This window comes from Petaurus breviceps, unplaced genomic scaffold (genome assembly GCF_028583685.1).
Source record: "Petaurus breviceps papuanus isolate PSGF00001 unplaced genomic scaffold, PetGlider_PUasm1.0 216, whole genome shotgun sequence".
Taxonomy (NCBI): Eukaryota; Metazoa; Chordata; class Mammalia; order Diprotodontia; family Petauridae; genus Petaurus; species Petaurus breviceps.
Genome location: NW_027185867.1, coordinates 8,550,290 through 8,570,793, shown reverse-complemented (window position 1 = coordinate 8,570,793; position 20,504 = coordinate 8,550,290). Strand labels below are relative to the sequence as shown.

General features: G+C 37.4%; 1 protein-coding gene across 3 annotated transcripts in view; it reads right to left on the bottom strand.

The window, feature by feature from the left end:
* The window catches only part of KDM5A (lysine demethylase 5A), a 115,409-nt gene extending 95,800 nt beyond the window's left edge, over positions 1–19,609 (bottom strand). For all 3 annotated transcript variants that reach the window (XR_011169494.1, XM_069094363.1, XM_069094365.1), the window contains exons 1-7: positions 19,052–19,609; positions 16,734–16,811; positions 13,730–13,852; positions 7,981–8,151; positions 7,229–7,363; positions 3,366–3,471; positions 1,562–1,650 (exon numbers count right to left, since the gene is read on the bottom strand). Coding sequence is in view for 2 of the 3 variants with exons in the window: in XM_069094363.1 (XP_068950464.1) it covers positions 1,562–1,650; positions 3,366–3,471; positions 7,229–7,363; positions 7,981–8,151; positions 13,730–13,852; positions 16,734–16,811; positions 19,052–19,216 (867 nt within the window). In the remaining variant the exon portion in view is untranslated. The remainder of the gene's footprint in view (positions 1–1,561; positions 1,651–3,365; positions 3,472–7,228; positions 7,364–7,980; positions 8,152–13,729; positions 13,853–16,733; positions 16,812–19,051) is intronic.
* Positions 19,610–20,504: the final 895 nt, after the last annotated feature.

The following is a 20,504-nucleotide window of genomic DNA, read 5'->3' as shown; positions in this document are numbered from 1 at the left end:
TCTAAACTTCTAAATAACTGTTCAAACTAAGGTAATCATCTTGTTGCAAAGCAGTAAAACAATGCATTTATTAGGTACTTTATATAGTAATTTCTATGTAAACAATATATTGTCCATATACACAAAGACATCATATGAGTAAGTTATTTCTCCAATGCTGGTAATACTATATCCATCTTTGAACCTAGAACCCAATAGTTTAAGAGTGAAGCCTATTGCCAAAGAAAGCAAATTAATTGTCTCATTCTAGGATCAAATATGAGACTTAGCCTCATTCACAGGAGAACTCACAGACCTCACATGCTTCCAGGGCCCTTGACAATACAATCTATACATGAAAAAAATAATCCCAGATACAACACACCCAAGAAATAGTCATCCAGCCTCTACTCAAACACCTCCAGAGAGAGGGAATCTAATGCATCTTTTGACAACCCATTCTACTTTTGGACAGCTCAAGATGGTAGGACATTATTTTTTTTACAAACTAAATTTGTCCCTTTGCAACTTCAACTAATGACTCCTGGTTCTGCCTTCCTGAAGTCAAACAGAACAAGATTAATCCTCCTTCAAAATGACAGCCTTTTAAATATCTTAAGATAAATATCATTTCCTCATCAGTTATCTCTTCTCCAGGCTAAACATCCCTAATTTCTTCAACTAATCCTTATGACATGGCCTAGAGCAGCACTTCTCAAACTGTGGGTCTTGACATCATATGGGGTCATGAAAAATTTGGCAAAAAGTAAAAGGTTTCTGAATGTACAATGACCAAAAATTAATTCAAAATCAAACATTTAATGAATCTGAAATGTTTCTGACAGCACTTACCCATGTTATATCATGCAAGTTCACTGCAGCCTTGTTTCTGAACACATAGCACACGCACTTTGCACTGAGTATGCCATCAAGCCACACAATGCTAATGAACACTGACAAAACTCAAAAAGGGGTTTTCAAGTGGAAAAAGTTTAAGAAGCTCTGGACTAGAGGCCCTTCATTATTCTGGCTGCCCTCTTCTGAAAACATTCTAGCTTACCGATGTACTTCCTATGGTGCACAAAACTGAATCCAACACTCCAGATGTGATCTGACCAGGACAGAGCAGGGAGGGATTATGTCTAGAAAAAACTTAAATAGTTTAATCTAGAAAAAACTTAAATAGTGAAAGGTTACCCTGTGTATATAGTATTAGACTTGTTTCAACCTAGGTCTGGAAGGTAAATCTTAGACCAATAGGTAGAAGTGAGAGGAGAGCAGACTTTAGCTCAACATGAATAAAAAACTTCCTAATGATAAGAACTATCTCATAATGGAACAGACTGCTTAACAAGTAATAAGCTCCCAGTCACTGGAGGTTTTCAAGGAGAGGCTAGATGACAGGATTTGTGGGATAACATAGATGCATGACATGGTTCAAGGCTGGTCCAGAAGAACTCTTGAGTACCCTTTCCAACTCTCAAAGTCTATGATTCCAAATTCAGTTTTAATGTATCTTTTACATGAGATATATACATAGCTAACAAATACTTTCCATCCTGGAATGCCCCATAACACTTACAAAGTTAACAGAAAGAGTCCCTTTTCGTTGTCTCATTTGCATACTAAATGCTTCTGACCTCGTACCTTTGCGTCTTCGAGAGACCTCATCTTGAAAGTAAAAATATAAATAAGCTGTTATGTGGTACTTGCACAAGGAGTAATGTAAGATTAACATTTCAAGACCATTGGACTTTAAGTGTAGAGGAACAGTAGAAACATAAGCAAGGCTGTAGGGAAAAAAAGAGAATTTCTAACCAAAAGTGTTTAATTTAGTGGATGAAAATAATCAGCATAATTCAACCAAACCATGTTAAGTATTTAAGAAATCAAGTGCCATTCTTATTTGATCCACTACAGTTCATATATCCATATACTGAATTATGAAACTGTACTGCCTATTTTTTAATTCACAAAGAAGGAATTATTACATGTTCTTAAGATTGTCTTGAGATTGTCTTAGGTTTCTTTAAATGTAGTCAAAACACATTACATCCAGCCTTTGGTAAAACTGAATTCAAGACTGTCTGAATTGTTACACAGATAAAACAAAAACTTATGTAAATTTATATAAAAATCTCACAAATCTTTTTTTTTACCACTATTTATAAATATAAAGCAAGTCTCAAAGGTAAGTATCTGGTGATAAATACTGCTCTTCCCAAAGTGAGGACTACAACACATGTACTCTCAGGGCGGCCAGGTAGCACAGCGAGTAAGAGCACCGGCTCCAGTGTTGAGAACACCTGGAGATCGAATCCCGGGCTCAGACACTTAGCACCCACCCAGAAACACCTGGCCGTGTAACCTTGAGCAAGTTACTTAACCAACCCCAATTGCTTTGAAAAAAAAAAAAAAAGAGTAACTCTTAAATTATAAACCTTTCCCACTACTGAGCTCCTACTTTAAAATCATAATTGGGCATGGAGGTGACTGACCCTGGGATCCTGAAAGTTATACTAATGGAGTACTTGTTCTGTCAACTCCTACTAAGTTGAAAAAGCTGCAAATATAGACCTAATGATAAAGCAGCCTAAGTTTGAAAAGGCTCACCATTAAATGGCTTTCCATAATAATTCATGGTATTGTTTATTTATCTGTGTCTTTTGGGGGTTTTTTTGTTTTTACTTTTGGCAGGGGGAAGGTAGGGCAACTGGAGTTAAGTGACTTGCTCAAGGTCACAAAGTTAGTGTTGTGTTAAGTGTCTGAGGCTAGACTTGAACTCAGGTCCTCCGGACTCCAGGGCTGGTGCTCTACACCACCTAGCCACCCCTATTTATGACACTGTCATGGAGGGTTTGTTATCTATCCTACCCAGATCAATAAAACCACAGATTTTTTTTTTAATTTAACACTTCTAACCATGAGATCTTTCCACTGCTCCTAAAGCAATTTTAAAATTCTGCAAGTATTTTGAATCAATCTTCCTTTAAAACCAGAGTTAAAAAGCTTTGGCAAAATGTGACAAAAAAACTAATTTTACCTTTCCTTACAAATATAACTTTGAAAACAGTACTAAGTTTATATGCTGCAGATGAGAGGCAAATCTTTCTTCCTAACCATCATAAAAGCCCAATAAATATAATATGGTTTCTCACAATATAGAGACTTATATAATGACTTAGCTAGAAGTCAAACTTGAAATCTAGAACTCAGAGAATTTCTAGGTAAATTATAAATATATCTGTATGGTTCCTCAAAGCAAAAAAATCCTGACTATAACAATAATTCATATTTCTTAACACCGAAGTTATTTTTTCCTTATTACTGATAACACTTCTTCCTGTATTTTATTTCACTTCCCTGCTCAAAAAAACAAAATTTACCTTCTTTATCCTTTGCTCCTATTGCCAGGCCCATCAACTTAGGCCCAGCTCCAAAGATCTGAAGTTTCTTCAATTCAGTGTTTCTACTTACTTCTCCAGTCTCTGCCTAAAAGCCAAACAAAAATACATGAGCATTGGGAAACTCCCAGCCTCCCATATTCAAGCTCTTCTTTTCTTATCCCATAAAATTGGCTTTAATCTTAAAAGTTTGATCTCCTCTTCCCAAATCCACTTTCACTAAGGCATGAAGGACTACTCATTTCCCCTTTCTATGAAAAAATTTTTCTATCTTTCAAAAAGGTTAAATATCCCTTCACAGAAACTACTGCACATTTTATATTCTGAATACCACATTCCCATATGAATATATGTATTAAATAATTTCTTTAAGAGCACCTAAGCAAAAGATGCTAACCAATGTAAGAATGAGTCAGAATTAAATACAGACCTCTTAAATCTATAATCCAAATAGATTAGTCTACCACATTCAGTGAAGGACAAGGAGGTAAAGGGAAAGAGAAAAATAATCTGGGGCAGACCAATAACAGCAACAACAACTAGCATTTTATATAGTGTCTTTCATGTGCTAAGCACTTTACAAATATTTCACTTGATCCTCACAACAATCCTTGAGGGTAGATGCTATTATTATCACCTTTTAAAGGTGAGGAATCTGAGGTAAGTTAAATAACTTTCCCAAGGCCACACGGCTACAAAAGTGTCTGAGGCTGTATTTGAATTCAGGTCTTCCTAACTCCAGGCCTAGGGTTCTATCCACTTAGCCACCTAGCTGCATAGCATAGAATGAGTGCCAAAACTTTCATTTCTAATCCTAGATTCCAAACAAATTTAATTCTGCCACAAAACACAAATTTTCTGTTTTGAGGTACAGAGGATATGATCATTAATGTGGTATTGGCGCTCTAATTCTAATGAAACAATTATCTTCCACTTAGAATTTATTCTTCAAATCCCTATCTGACTACTGTCAAGTGTAGGTTACTTTTGGAATAATACAATGACAAACACTAATACAATCTATTCTTTACTACTGTAAAACAAAATAACATCTTATTACAAACCATTTCAAAAAGTTAAATGCTTCAGATCAAAGGACCATAATGTAAATATTTATTCAATCCCTTGCAATTAGAATGATATAAAATAATTTTTAGGAATTAACTATACAAAGGGACTCAGCACTAAAGGAGAACTACGTTTGCAGTAGATGTCCCTTACTACAGCTAGGTGATGCCACATTTGACCTGTGTAACTCCTAAGGCTGATTAAAATGCAATTTGAAAGTGTTTAGCAAAATAAGTACAAATATAATACAATAGAGATATTAATTTGTGGTTTTTCAAGTAATATGTAGCCTGCAAGGATCCTTTTTATTTGAGCTTGACACCACTGCTTTACATGTACTAACTTATTTGATTTTTAAAAATTTTTTTCTCAAAAGTACTCTCTCCAGGGGACCAGAACCAATTTTGTTTTCATTTTAAAACTAATGAAAACTTCATTTTTGGCAACTTTTAAGTTATTGTTGTTCAGTTATCTCCGACTCTTCATGCCCTAATATAGGGTTTTCTTTTTGTTTGTCTGAGGGGATTTTTTGCCTTTTGGAGGGGGGAAGGCAGGGTATTTGGGGTTAAGTGACTTGCCCAAGGTCACACAGCTATTAAGTGGCCAGATTTGAACTCAGGTCCTCTTGACTCCAGGGCCAGTGCTCTATTCACTGTGCCACCTAGCCACCTCCCAATGTAGGGTTTTCTTTGCAAAGATACTGATGTGGTTTGCAATTTCCTTTTCCAGTTCATTTGACAGATGAAGAAACTGAGGCAAACCGGGTTAAGTGACTTGCCCAGGATGGCACAGTTAGTAAATGTCTGAGGCCACATTTTTAACTCAGGATTATGAGTCTTCCTTTTTCTATGCCCCACACTTTATCCACCGCACCACCTAGCTGCCCAATTTTTTAAGTACATCCACATTATATACATAAAGTAAAGCGATGAAGAACTTTGCTCTCAACTTCTCTTCTTCATTCCCTTCTTAAAAGGAAATCCAAGAAGGGAGAGTAACTTATTAAGTAACTAAATACCTTAGTTTTTAACCCTATATTTTCTAACCACCAGAAAACTACTACTGCTCCATGTTGTAAGCACCCCACTCAATAATTAAATGATACAAGTTTCTCATCTAAAAAAAGAACTTATGGGGTTGGCTAGGTGGTGCAGTGAGTAAAGCGCTGGCCCTGGAGTCAAGAGGACCCAAGTTCAGTTCCGGCCTCAGACACTTAACACCTACACAAAAAAACTAGCCGTGTAACCTTGGGCAAGTTACTTAACGCCAACTGCCCTCCAAAAGGCAAAAAAAAAAAACAAACAACCTTATGTTTTAAAAAGTCTTTTAACCAAACAAGAACAGAATGGAATGAGTAGGAAACAAAGGAAAATTAGATACAAAGGAGAAAAGGCATTTTTCTGGCATGCTGCCATCCAGTCACCCAGGCTGCCAATATATATGTCATCCTCCACTCCTGACCAATCAGCTGACAAGTTGTCAATTTTACCTTCTTAACATCTTTTGAATATGCCCCCTTCTCTATTCTGACACTGTCATCACCCTGTACAGGCCCTCATAACCTCATGCTGGACAACTGCAATAGCTGCTGGTGGATCTGCCTGTCTCCTGTCTCATCACTCCTGACCACATCAACCTCCTCTCCATTCAATAAACTCCACTAGCCCCCATCACCTCTAGAATTAAATATAAAATCCTCTGTTTGGCTTTCAAAGCCCTTTATAACCTGGTCCCCTCTGATCATTCAATCTTCTTACAGCTTAGTCCTGTCTACATACTCTACAATCCATCAACTCTGGCCTCCATACTGTTTTTTGAACCAGATATTCCATCTCTCAACTCCAGGCATCTTCATCAATGGTCCTCCATACTTAGAATTCTTTCACTCAGGGGAAGGCTAGGTGGCGTAGTGAGTAAAGCGCCGGCCCCAGAGTCAGGAGGACCTGAGTTTGGTTCAGGCCTCAGACACTTAACACAAAAAAAAACTAGCTGTGTAACCTTGGGCAAGTTACTTAACCCCAACTGCCCTCCAAAATGAAAAAAAAAAAAAAAAAAAGAATTCTTTCACTCAACTCCATCTCCTGATTTTCCTGGCTTCCTTCAGGTATCATCTAAAATCTTACCTTCTGCAAGAAGCCTTTCCCAGTCCTCCTTAATCTTAAGTGTTTTTCCTTTGTAATTATCTAAAATTTATCCTGTCTGTATCTTCTTTGTACATAGTTGTTTGCATATTATCTCCCCCACTGAATTCCTTGAAAGCAGGCACTATTTTGGCTTTCTTTATAAGCCCAGCACTTAGCATAGCATCTGGCACATAGCAGGTGATTAATAAATGCTCACTGACTTGTTGACACTGTCCTTGAAATGATAGTATTTTAAGATTCATGAACAATATAGCAGCTACATGAGGACAGCCAAGGCTCATATAAATTTACTTTATGACAGCTTATAGAAATAACAAATGAAAAACAAAACCACACTTTCCAAATCCAAGTTCCCTAAATGACTTTCTAAAATCTTTTTAACTGAACAAAATGAGAGTGGAAACATGGTTTACTTTCTCTGTTGAGAAATATTCCTAATAAACAGATTGCTTGTCAATCTGAGAACAATTAGAATTCACAATTTCTTCAACCTGTTTCCCAAAGAGACTGAGAAAGTTCTTTGGGGTATAAAAACTAGTATATATAAATGAGATCCAATGACAAGAAATACACTTTCTAGTCAATTCTATTGCACCGTACTTCTCTCTCAGGTGGTCAATGGATCCTGGATACCTGAGATTTTATGCGTCTGGTTCTCTTCGGCAGAATATTCATTCTTGTGCCTTGCTCCGGGGAAGTCTGGGCATCAGTGCTGAGGACCTCAACCTCCACTTTTTCCTTAATATCCAAATTGGGCATTTGGACGCCCTAAAGGTTCAAAGCACAAAAGAACAACAGGGTCATTGATCAGGCACCAGGCATGAAAATCACTGAGAAAAAGATAAAAACAACCAATAAACTGAAGCAGGGAGAATTATATTTCTGGGAAGTCTAAAACATGAGCCAGTTGTCAGACTCTATGTAATATCTAAATATCAGTCTAGCTAAGTTCAGAGAGGTAAAAAAAAAAACCTGGCTACTAGGTGACATCACACACAAGTCACAGAGAATTTCTAATCTGCATCAGGTATACCATGTTGATGAAATCACAAAACCTTTAAGTTACTGATGTAGTAAAATGTAAAGAATCATTGTAAATTGCTAGGAAAAACAAAAGCATATTTCCAATAATGTAGATGAAATCTTCAAACCTTGCTCATTAATGAAACAAATTTGACTTTAAATTTTTAAATACATTTGTTTTACTGTTGGCCACCGTGACTGAGGCAATCTAATTCCATTTGGGTAACTTCTAGCTTATTCTAAACCACTTCTGTTTCAGAGAACAGAAATTTATTCATGACACCTAAATACGAAGGTCTATCTGAAGTTGATACTGCAGACAAGTTGTATTGGGCCAATTTCTGAAAAGAATAATGACTCACCATAAGGCTGACTCCAGACTGAAAAAGCTCATAAGGGTAAAGGATCCTTTCATAATGAGACTTCAACAGGGACCCAGTTCCTTTCCCTGGCAGATAGCCTAATCGACTACCCACTTTAGACCACTTCTTCTCTTTTGTGACCATTTCAAAGCCTCCTTTGCTGGCAACAATCTGAAAGAGAAGCAAATAAGAATTTTAGAAGAAGAAATTCTATTCAACAATCTGGTTCTATATCTAGTATACAAAAAAAAAAATCTGGAGTTAAATCTCTAAAATTCTTTTTCTATAGTGTGCCAGCAAAAACAAAATTATCAAAACTTGCAGCAAGATTTTTTAAAATTATTTTTAAAGGCTTTAAACTGCTTAAAACAGTGTTTGCATAACAACAAACTAGTCAGTAAGTCTGAACATTTGCTGAATTCATATTATATAAAGCCCTGAATAATTAGATATCAATGGAAAATTAAAACACAAAAATACAAAACCTGTACCTTGAAAAGAGATTGCCACCTGAGATAGAATGAAAGCACATGAAAAACAGGTCTGTGATGGTTTCACAGATCCATGAAAAAATACATACAAACAGGCATGCTCATATAGAACAAAATATGTGCGTTAAGTGCTGAGAGTGACTAGAGCTAAACAAAGTTTCAAAAATTCACAGAGGCTATAAATTTGAAAGGAGAGAATTTAAAGATAGGAGGGGACCAAAATTTCTGGAAGTTAGGGGCAGACTATTTGACACAGAATCACAGGTCAGAGATATAGAACTAGAAGGGACCGTAAAGCTGAACTCCCTTATTTTACAGATAAGGAAATAGAAGCGCATAAAGGTAAAGTAACTTAACTAGGGTCACACAGCTAGTAAATGTCTAGGATTTAAACTCAAGTTTTCCTAATTTAAGCACTTCTGTGCCACCTAGCTACTTCAGGAGGTCGACACGTGAGAAAGATCATGTCAGCAGGAGGTATGCTTGACTGCAGAACATTATATTGCTGGAATGATATAATGACTAGCCACTGGGCAAAATCACTTTAAATCTAATAAAAGTTATTATGTTATTATATGCACAATATAATAAATATATATAGGTCTCATTTCATAGGAGCTGATATTCTTGGATTGTATGATGTGAATATCTCAAACTGTTAAAACTGAAAAGAGCTTAAGAGATCATGTAGTCCAGGGGTTCTTAATCTTTTCTGTCAGGAACTCTTTTGGCAGTCTGGTGAAGCCTATAGATCCTTCTCAGAAAAACGTTTCAAAGAACATAAAATACATAGCACCAAATATAAAATCCTCTAGCATTTAAAGCTCTCCATGACCTGGCCTTCTCCTGCCTTTCCAGTCTTTTTACACCTTACATCCTCCCCGATACATCCAGTGACACTACTCTTAATGTTTTTTGAACATTTCCTGACCCCAGGCTTTTTCACTGGCTATCCTCCATATCTGGAATGAGTTTTCCCTCCTCATCTCTCTCTCCTAGCTTTCTTCAAGTGTAGCTAAAATCTCACTCTCTGCAAGAAGCCTTTCCCAACTTCCTTAATTAATTCTATTGCCTACCCTCTGTTGATTATTTTCAATTTAACCTGTATTTAGTTAGCACAGTACGTGGTACATGGCAGGCACCTAATAAATGTTTATTGACTAGCCAAAAGATTAAGAATTAAGCCAACTATACTGAAATAGTTATAAAAAAAATTTTTCTTAACTCATAGACCCCAGCTTAACAACCTCTGATTCAGTCCAATCTATTCATTTTTCAGGTGAGGGAACTTGCCCAAAGTCAAACAGCAGAGCTAGGTATGGAGACTAGAACCAGTCCCAGGGACTCAGTGGTCTTAGCACTAATTAGTAGGTGAGACCAGAGTGATCAAGAATAGAGCTACTACTTAGCATGTGTTATTGTTCAAACAAGAGGAAGAATCAGGGCAAAGCTACAGTTACAAGAAAACAGTTACAAACCTGCAGCCAAAAGCATGGAATCATGGAATATTAGAACCAGAAAGATCTTAAAGGCTAACGCAACTCCCCCCACTCTTACTTTACAGATGAGGAAACCAATATCCAAAGAGATGAAGTAAATTACCCAACTTCACTCAAGTTGCTTTACACCTGTGTCTCAATTTCCTCATCTTAATTTACACAAAGGAAAAGTTACATTCTTCAGCATGGTAAAACATACAAAGAAAATATATAAAATAAACCAGTTAATTTCAGGAAATTAACACCATAAAATAATGTGGCAAAATAATTATTCTGCACTATAGCAATGAGCAGTTCAGCTTCACTGAGGGCACATAATTGTAAAAGAGTTTGGCTACTTGATGGGAAGTGCTGTGTCAAAACAACCACAAAGCATAACATTGTCCAAAGAAACTGGTGGACCTTTTCTGAGTTGTGCGTATTTTGATTTTCTAATTGGGTTTAATTTTTTTTTATGGAAAAAACAATTATCAGTCTGGAGTAAAGTCGTGCCTGAAAACAACTTCACTGTTCCTTGATGAATACTAACTATTATCACATATAATAGAAAGAACATGATCTAGTGTGAAAAGCACTTGATATGGAGTTGGAAGGCCTGATCTCAAGTGAAACTCACATTACCTTTCTGAACCTGTTACCTATTCTGTAAAATTGATATAACAAGGCTTACACCATTTGCTTCAATGGGCTGTTGAAAGCACCTTGTAAACTATAAAGCAGTATATAAATATAAGCTATGATATAACAGACTCTACTTCACATTTAAAAGAAACACTGCTGTCCCACTATCATTAAGGCCTGTATATGCAGTGGTTTTTCTGGTACTAATTATCTATTAGTACTAATTCATCCACACTCACCTACCCAGTTTCCCTTATGATCAATGGCACAGCTAGTGTTAGCAGTGTGCAGTCATGAAATGAAACAAAAGAATCATAACCATGATCTTGGCTTCATTAGAACAAATATACAAAAGCTTAAGAAGTGATAAAGCCGGATTTCTCCTCTTGAGAGATTCCAGAATTGCAATAGACTAGACATGTCTAGTATCTGAAAATATAAACTTTTTCCCAATCCCTCTCTCAGAATAGGCCAAAATTTCAGTCTTCTAAAAATATGAGTCTGCCTGAGATTGGGGCCAATTTTAATAGGCAGAATGAATGGGATTGCTTATTATTTAATCAGTTACATTTTTTAAAATTAGTGTGACTTAACTAATAACATAGTCTAAGCCCTACATCTAGATACTAAGAGTAAATGACTGGGGATTAAGAAAAAGAAAGTGACAACAGGAAACCATCATAGTGATAGGAATAGACACTGAACCTGTGATTGAATTCATATAAAAAACTCCAAGATGAGGAAATGCCTTCTACCAATCCAGGTCAGCATTTTCTCAGCAACAAGCAACTTTACAGTTACCACTGTTGAGAAGTGACTTGCCCAAGGTCACAGAGCCATTACAAGATGGAACAGGATCACAGGATCTTCCTAGCTTAGAGGCATGTTCTCTATCCAATATAACAAGACTGAAAACTTGCCTTTCCACCTTAAAAAATATTAAAAGGCTAAAGTGTTTCAAGATCCCCAGAGCAAATAATATGTAACAAAAAGAAAACTAACCACATATAACTTTTTTAAGTTTAAAAGATTTACCTAACAATCCCAAACCACTAGAATTCTCAACTTAAATATCTATAATATTCTAAACCAAGATGAAGCTCTGACTAGCCAATATAGTACCATGCTTTGTAAACAGTCACCCCAAAAAAACCCATCAACTTCACTGTCTCCACTTTGAAAGCAAAATCACTGTAAAATGCAAAGATAATTACTACATAGTCTTTCATTAGTTTTGAATCCCAGTGCTTACAGTCTTATAAGCAATCACTTTTTTAGATTTCAGATGTATTTGCTAAAGGTTGCACAATAAATCTGGGATACCTAAACATCACAGAGTATACTTAAATTTAAATTACTCAACATAAATTCTCTGACTAGGCTCAATGAACTATCAATAAGAAAATATACTCTATAATTAAGTTTTTCACTTAATAAGAATGAAATCTACAATGTATTCTAACTTCCTATCATGTAACTTTTAACTATAACATTGCTTCAGAAAAAAACACACGAGGTCAGCTTAGCCTAGGTTATAAACCTTATTGACACTTTCAATGGTGATATCTTGAGGGTTTTTTTTTAACTGTCCTATATTAAGTTCGGCTTGAAGGTTAAAGAAATTCTATAGTAAAAGTACTAGTAGTTAAATACAACTGCTAAAGTAACTTTTAGGGAAGGATTTCTTATTTTTATTATACCCTAAAATGTATTCAAAGCTAATACAAAAATTTAAACAAAGCGTCAAGTGCCAAAAAAAAATTTGATATAGTTTGATATAAAATAAAGAAGAAATTCTTAAACAAAATATTACTTTCTTCTTTTTTTAATTTTTTAATTTTATTATTTTTGCTTTTTGGAGGGCAATTGGGGTTAAGTAACTTGCCCAAGGTCACATGGCTAGTTTTGTGTGTGTTAAGTGTCTGAGGCCGCATTTGAACTCAGGTCCTCCTGTCCCCAGGGCCGGTGCTCTATTCACTGCACCACCTAGCCAACCCCACAAAATATTACTTTCACTCTAACAATGATTTCCTACACAAAGACACATGAGCACCACCAAAAATATGCCATAATTAACAGTGTTGTTACTATTGATTTTCATATAACCCACAGCAGACAATTAACTTGACCATACCATCTTGCAGGCAGCACAGGTCAACAGTTTTTTTTTAAGCACAATACTATGTTTCTCAGACTTCTGAGCTCAAATGTGCCTAATAAAAAATGCAACTATTAATTCACTCTTTTTACTCTAAATGAAAAGTATTACTGTAAAATTAACTTTAACATAAATGAGAAGCAATTTCTACTTTAAAACAATTGTTTTTTGAAACAAAAATAAACACAGATCATTTTACAAAATTACTCAGATTATATCTATAATACTACTTACAGTTTTATCCCTCATAAGTTATAACCACTACAATTGTCTAGTATTTTAGTAACAGAATGTAAGCCCCTTGAGGGAACTACTTTACTTTTATCTTTGTATCCAAAATACCTGGCATACACAAGATGCTTCATACTGGCATGTGATGAAACATGTTGGCAACAAATTTTACAGTACTATCTACTTTTAAAAGTCAGATTAAGTTTATTCTACTTTTACAGGGTACAGAGAGGTGCAGTAACTTGAAAACAAGAGACCGACAAAGAGAATCATTTCCAGGACTTTGCTTAGACTACTAAGCTGATGGTACCCTCAACTAAACAGAAAACATGACTAGATGACACGTTACAGACTAGGTGAAATGAAAACTCTTACTATATGGTACTGTCTTCAGAAGAGCATTTCTGTTTAAGAAGTAGAAAGATAAAAAGTTAATACACAAGAATACTTTTCAGTTACCTCAAAATGCAAAAACTATTACGAGGAAGGTAATGAGTCTTCTGTATATTCTGCACTACCATAGCATTCAATCTGGTGAGAGGTAATTAAACATGTGAGAAAAAATTTAAATCCATAGTTTTAAAAGTTAGCCTATATTCTTATCACTCCAATTAATCATGTGTATGAAATTAAAATGATATTCCATTTCTCATCAAATTCTACCCAGGAATCCCTGTCTTCCTCCCAGGTTTATTTGAAACAAACTTGTTAGCCTTAGTCTTAACTTCTAAACTAAGCTTACCCCTTACCTTGCTTAAAGCATACAGATCAAGGATTTTTCTCTCCACCACAGGTATTTTCAGAGTAGATCCCTGAAGTTCCCAGAATTTTGCCAGTTGATCTAAGAAGTCCAGCCTCACTCTGGTCATTGCCTGAGACACAAAACACAGAAATAAACACACTAGATATCAGAAATATATGAAGTTAAACCATCAATGAAATTTAGTTCAAACATACTAAGTATAAGGCACTCTGCTACATTGTGAGGACATAAAGATAAAAATAAAATCATCTTTACCCTAAAGAAAATAGACTTAAGAAACATATCAAATGAGATAGCAGTTAAATTTTAAAGTGAAAGTTTGCCAAGGGAAAAAGCATTAGAAAGAAATCAGAAGAGGGGCAGCCAGGTAGCACAGTCAGTAAGAGCACCTGCCCCAGAGTCGGGATGACCTGGGATCGAATCCAGGCTCAGATACTTAGCACCCACCCAGAAATACCTGGCCGTGTAACCTTCAGCAAGTTATTTAACCCCAATTGCTTTAAAAAATAAAAAAATAAAAAATAAAAAGAAAGAGATCAGAAGAGTACCAAAGACAGAACTTTAGGGGATATATATCTTAAGGAATTAAGATGTAGAGAGTTACAAGAATATGGTATCTCTAAAGGGTAAGGAATAAAGAATCCAAGAAGAAAGGAAGGTCAACAGCATCAAATACTCTAAGAAATCAAGGGGTAAAGAATGAAAAAAGGTCATCACATGAAGGTCAGTGGTGGACTGTTGATAGCAGTTGCCATAAATCCTAAAGTTGAAAGCCAGATTTCAAGCTGCTAAAAAGAATGAGGGTGGTAAAGAAGTGGAGACAATAAATAAACAATACTTTCAAGAAATATGGTAGCAAAGGAAAAGAGAGAATTAGAAGGATTGTTAGATGGAGTAGGGAGGTTTTTTTTTTTTTAATGAGGGAGAAGCATGTTGGTAGGCAAATAACAAAGGGCCAACAAACAGAGAGGGAGAGATTAGAAATGTGTCAAAGAGGGCAAATGACTGTCAGAACAAGGTTATGAAGGCAGCAGGAAGGAATAAAATCAAGCTAGTATGAAATAAGGATGAATTCTCCTATGAAGAGAAAGAAAAGAAATTAAATGTTGACACTGAGAAGTTCTGAGGAATGAAACTGGTTAGGCGAGCTCATATTAGACACTTTCAATCTTCTCAGTGAAGTAGACTAGATTTTCTATTTAATTGTTAAAAAGTAATAATATAGATATTTATATAGTGCTTTATATATATATATTCTTATATGTATATAAAGTATATATAGGTATATATGCAGATAAATAATGTATACAGCGTATGTATGTATATAAAATTATCCTCACAACTACCTTTTAAGATGAGGTACTATGAGTAACTATCAATCCTATTTCAAAGGTGATTGAGGCTCAGAGAGGTTCAGTGACTTACCTAAAATCACAGAACTAGTCAGAAGCATGTAAATCCAGGGCTGTTTTGACTCTGGCACTTTCTCCACTACACCATGCAATGTGTAGTATAGTGATGTATAATTAGATCATAATTAGTTAATAGCATTTATTAAGTATCTACTATGTAGCAGATACTGTGCTAGCTAACTGGGGATCTCAGTACAAAGAATGAAATCACCCCTGCTCCCAAGAAATTTATATTTTGTTGGGATAAACAACCTGTACATATATAAACACATACTGCATAAATACAGTAGAGTTAAGGAGAAAGACAACTGTTAGGTGGGGACAGAGGGAATCAGGAAAGGCTTCATGTGGTGTCTGAGGTGCATCTCAAAGAGACTGAGGGGCTCTTAGAGGCAGAGGTGAGCACAGAGTGGATTCCAGGCATGGGGGCCTGCAGAGCAAAAGGATGAAAACAGAAGAGGAGGTGCCATGGGTAAGGTACAGAAGAAAAAAAAGAATTTTGCTGAACTGTACAGTGCAAAAAAAGGAGTGAAACATAATAAGGAACAACAGGGAGAGATCAAGTTGTAAAGGGTTTTAAAAGCCAACCAGAGCAATTTATTTTTGATCCCACAAGCTACAGGGAAACATTTCAGTTTACTGAATAGAGGCATGACAGGACCATATTTGTGCAGAAGGAAAATTCCTCTGGCAGCTATGTGGAGAATGGACTGGAGTAGAAATTTGAGGCAGGAAGACAAATTAGGAGGTCACTGCAATCATCCAGGAGAGAAGAAATGAGAGCCTAAACTAAACTAATGGCTATGTGACAAGGGAAGGGATTGGATGAAAGAGTGAAGACAAGCTAGCAAGATTTGACAACTGACTTGATTATGTGGAATGAGGGAGAGACGACGCCTACAACTTATAGAACATAAAAAAGAAAGGGAATAGTTCAAGAACTATGACATAAAAGATTACAACAAAAGTGAAAAACACACAAGTTTCCTATAAAATTGTTAAGTTTATTAATGAATCTGCTTTACACAGACCAAATCTGTAGGTGGAAAACTGAAAATTTATTCACAAAATTATTTAGAAAAGACTTAATTACAAATAATAACCTAGAAGGGGAAAAGCCAATTTGTATCTTACAGACATAGGATTCTCCCTGTTCATCTGCTATGTGCAAAAACTGATGTAGTTTTCTTAGGCAATAAATAAATCAGACCCACCCTCCATGCTTCAAACAGTTCATTCTAATTAACAGTAACTACGAACTAACATAGGGTAGAGGTAGAGCATGGAATCTTTTATTTCAACAATGTTAGTGAATTTCCTGTCAATACAGATTAGCACTTGATTTTCAAGAGGTTAGGTGATTTGCCCAGGATCTTACAGTCAGGAGAAATCAGAAGTAAGACTCAAACTCAAGACCTTCTGACTCCTAAACCCATGCTGCCTCTCCTGAGCAATATTTACATAAGCTTTAAAAATCTCCCTCCCTGAACATATGAAGAAAAGAAATGGGACAGAAAGGAAAAAAATTGCTCCTTGAGCATAAAAATTACATGATACTCCCAGCAATAACACACTTACCTCAAGTTCATTTAAACGTTGGACTCGAGGAGTAAAACGAAAGCTTTTAACTTCACATGCAAATGGAGGCTGCCAATCCTGAATAAAAAAGATTAATGTTTAATATACAGAGAATGTATGCCTACAGTTTAAGGAATAATTTGCCACAAATCATGAAGACATTAAGTCATATGATGTTCAGTCATCTATTAACATAGAAAGGTCTCAAAATTTCAATATTGTTTATCCAAAACAACTGTCATATATCAACAGCTCTTTCTCATAGTCTTCCTCACAAAGAATCTTAGACACATTAGGTAAGTTTAATAAAGGCTTATTTTCCACAAAAACTTTTCCCTTCAAGTCTAATAAATTATAAAGAAAAATTGAATGTGGAAGCAACCAAGTTTGTGAAGTATTTGTATTTGATGTACTTGTGTTGTGTCACAGCTCCTCAGAATGCAAATCTATCAAGAGAAGAGACCATGCCATACATATGAGATGTGTGACGGCTAGTATCAGGATACACAATAAATATTTTAAAACAACAATGTACATATGAGAGAACACACAAAAATGTGATTATAACTTTCAAATCAAAGTAGTTTTCTGACTGAAATGTGATAACATTTAAGGTGGAGTTTTTGGGAGAATAAAGTTTAAGTGAATTTGGGGAGAGAGTCTCAACCTTAATTTGACTAACATAACAGTAAAGCCATTTAAAAAGCTGGAAAAAAAAAAAAAGATAAAAAGTAGTGACTATCCAATGCTGTAAATTCTGTCAGCACTGACATGAAATTGTCTGCAAGTGCTACTGTTTTTTCTCTTTGTTAAATAAAGTTCTAGAATGGAAAATTTAGCTTGCTTTTTCAATTGTTTTACGAATTATACAAGCTTTTTAAGTCCCCAAAGAAACTCTTGAAGGGAATTTATAATTAACAAGTAAAAAACTGATCATAACTATTGATAAGTTTAAAAGCATTAAAAAAAAAAAGGTTAAAATGATTCTTGGAACACAAATGAATCCGAAGGATAAGTGAGTATATAATACAAATGAATCTGTAAGGATATGTAAGGGAAATCTTGGTGCAGAAACTCACTACACCACTGCAGATGGTTGGCCAGTCTCTGGCTTAAAAATTTGATCTGCCTAAAGTTCAAGGAGGTTAAGTGACTTGCTCAAGGTCACAAAACTAGTAAATATCACAGAAAAGATTTGTTAACAATTCCTCCTAACTCCAAGCCCAGTACTCAATCCACTACACCAGGCTGCCTTTAAAACAAAGCAGTAATAAATATGAAAACTCCCAAAATTCTGTAAATAAGCTAAGTGGAAGCTTTGTAGCATGGGCAAATGTATCATAATAGTAATTATGGATTTTTTTTCATCTTCAATATTCATTTTACTCTTCTAAGTTCTGTGTCCTTACATTTTACAGTACCTTCACATGAATATCTCTAAAAATGTGTTTTTAGAGATTTTTAAAAACATCTTTAACAATGCCTAATACCAATATCTTCATCAAAATGGTCATCTTGATCCAAGGTGTTCGGCAAACCAAAGGGTAAACACAACCCAGTGGACAAGATAGGGAGCCTGGCCTTCTAAAAATCACCTCAGTTACCAATTTCCTATTTGACCTTGAGCACCTTCGGTAACTCTGTGTTTCAGATCTCCACATTAAGTAAATACCTACCCTTCCCCTTTCTCACAACCAAATCTCCCTTTTCTCGCCCACTAAGAGTAAGAAGTGTTTCAGCCCCACCTAGCACAGCTGAGTAGGACAGAAGAAAAGATACATAAATCACAGTATCTAGGATCAAAGAATGAACTGAACGTTTTCCCTCATTCAGAACACTAACAACTGCTGACACTAGGAAGAGCTTAGAGGGTCAGCGGCGTCTCCCTGCCTCTTCTTGGCAATGCCCCCTCGATGCAGCTGTAACCCGCACTGTGTCACTTGTCCTGGGGGACAACTAAGTCTCCCCACGCCTCGTTAAAACACCCACAAGGCCAAAGCCCGAGATGAAAGAGTGGGAAAGCAGTTGGTGCAAGTTTAAGTCGAACCAGGGAGAGGAGGCTGGGAAGGAGACGACAAAGCGGCGCAGATGGAGCCGCCCCACCCTCCCTTCCCCCTCCCCCGGGCCCCGTCAACACTCCAGGGGGCCCCTAGCATCTGCACGAGACGGGTGGGCAGGAGGGGGGCACAGGAGCCCCCCTCCCAATACAACAGATGATTCAAGAAAGCCCTTCCTGGTGGAGAAAAGAGGTGGTCCAGCACCGAGGAACCCGAGGCTGGGGAAACTGAGGCAAAGAGAAGCCGACCCCACCCCCGTACCTTGGGAGGTCGGATCTTGCAAATGCCGGTTTTCTCGGCCAGGGGCCGGATCCGGCCGATGAAGCTGAGCGGGTCCGTGAACTCCTCCCAACTGGGCTCGAAAACCGGGCACTCCGGGGGCGGCACGAACTCGGCCGCGTAGCCCCCCGGCCCCGCACCCGCCATGTCCACACGGAGAGGATGCCCCCTCCCCCGGGCTGTGGACTGGGGGCAAAATCAGAGAGGAGGGGGCGGCAGGAGCCCCGCCGGGTCCTTTCACGTCCCCCTGCAGAGAATAGAGCTCATAGTCCCGCAAGAACCACAGCTGCCGGAGAGAGTCGGAGAACTTCCTCCTCCTCCTGTTTGTTATTGTTTCTTTAGGGCCTTTTTCCTCTCGAGCCCCCACAGACGCCCCCGGAAGTCGAAGCGGAGTCAGATCACTCCGCCTACTGTTCGGCCACAGGATCCTTCCGCCGCTGCTTTAAAGGCCCCTTATCCCAATTGCTCATCTCGGCTAGAGAAGGGCTTCACCCTCCCCCCAAGGGACACTTGAGTCCACTTCCCCCACCCCCTACCTCCTGGGAGGAAGCTATAAGAAGAAAGAGGAACTGGGCAGAGGGAGGAGACAAAAAAAAAAAAAAAAACGCCGCGTTCTTCCGGCGCGGAGGAATGTGTAATCCCCGAGAGGGTAAAGGTTTTGCTTCCGCTCGCAGGTTCTATTTCCTCTTTTGTGTGGCTATGGCAGCTGTCTTCCCCGTCTTCCCTGAGCTAATGGCATTGAGATTGGGGTCACTTCCCTTTCCATTCCCACAACACTGCTGCTTCGTCGGCTGGGTCATCGCACATAAAGCGCCCCTCAATTATCAAATATGCTGACCCAGATTCCACAACAGCCACTTTAATTCAAACCCACGCCAGAACACCACCGCCCTTCGCTACCACCCAGTTGGTTTAAGGGCCCAGGTTCATTCCCATGGCAACTCACTAAATTAGAGAATTCATTCGCGCTGTCAGGGCCATGGCATAGAGAGCCCTTACTGAGCGTGTTCCCATCCCTGCTCTTGTGGCACCACTCGCCAATCCTCTTCATTGGTTTCCCTCCGCTCTTTCCTGCCTCATCTGCTGCTACTCCTGTGAATGTGAGCCTTGGTGGGTAAAAAATCCTCCCACTGACATCTAGATACAAGTACACCCACTAATGATGCAGACTGCAACTGTTTTGTTTGGGTGATCCTTAACCTCAATTCTGCAGAGACTAACGTGAACGGTAGAAAGAGGGGAAATATCTGCTGCTCCTATAGATAGGAGAATTTGTTAATAAAAGCATGCCTACTAATAGTGCAGGCTACAACCCGTCCCTTTGGGTGATGCCTAACCTCACTTCTACAAAGATTTTGATATTCAACTCTAGAAGCCATAGAATATCAGTACACAAATCTTGACCAGACATTAAATGCATAATGAGTTGTGCTCA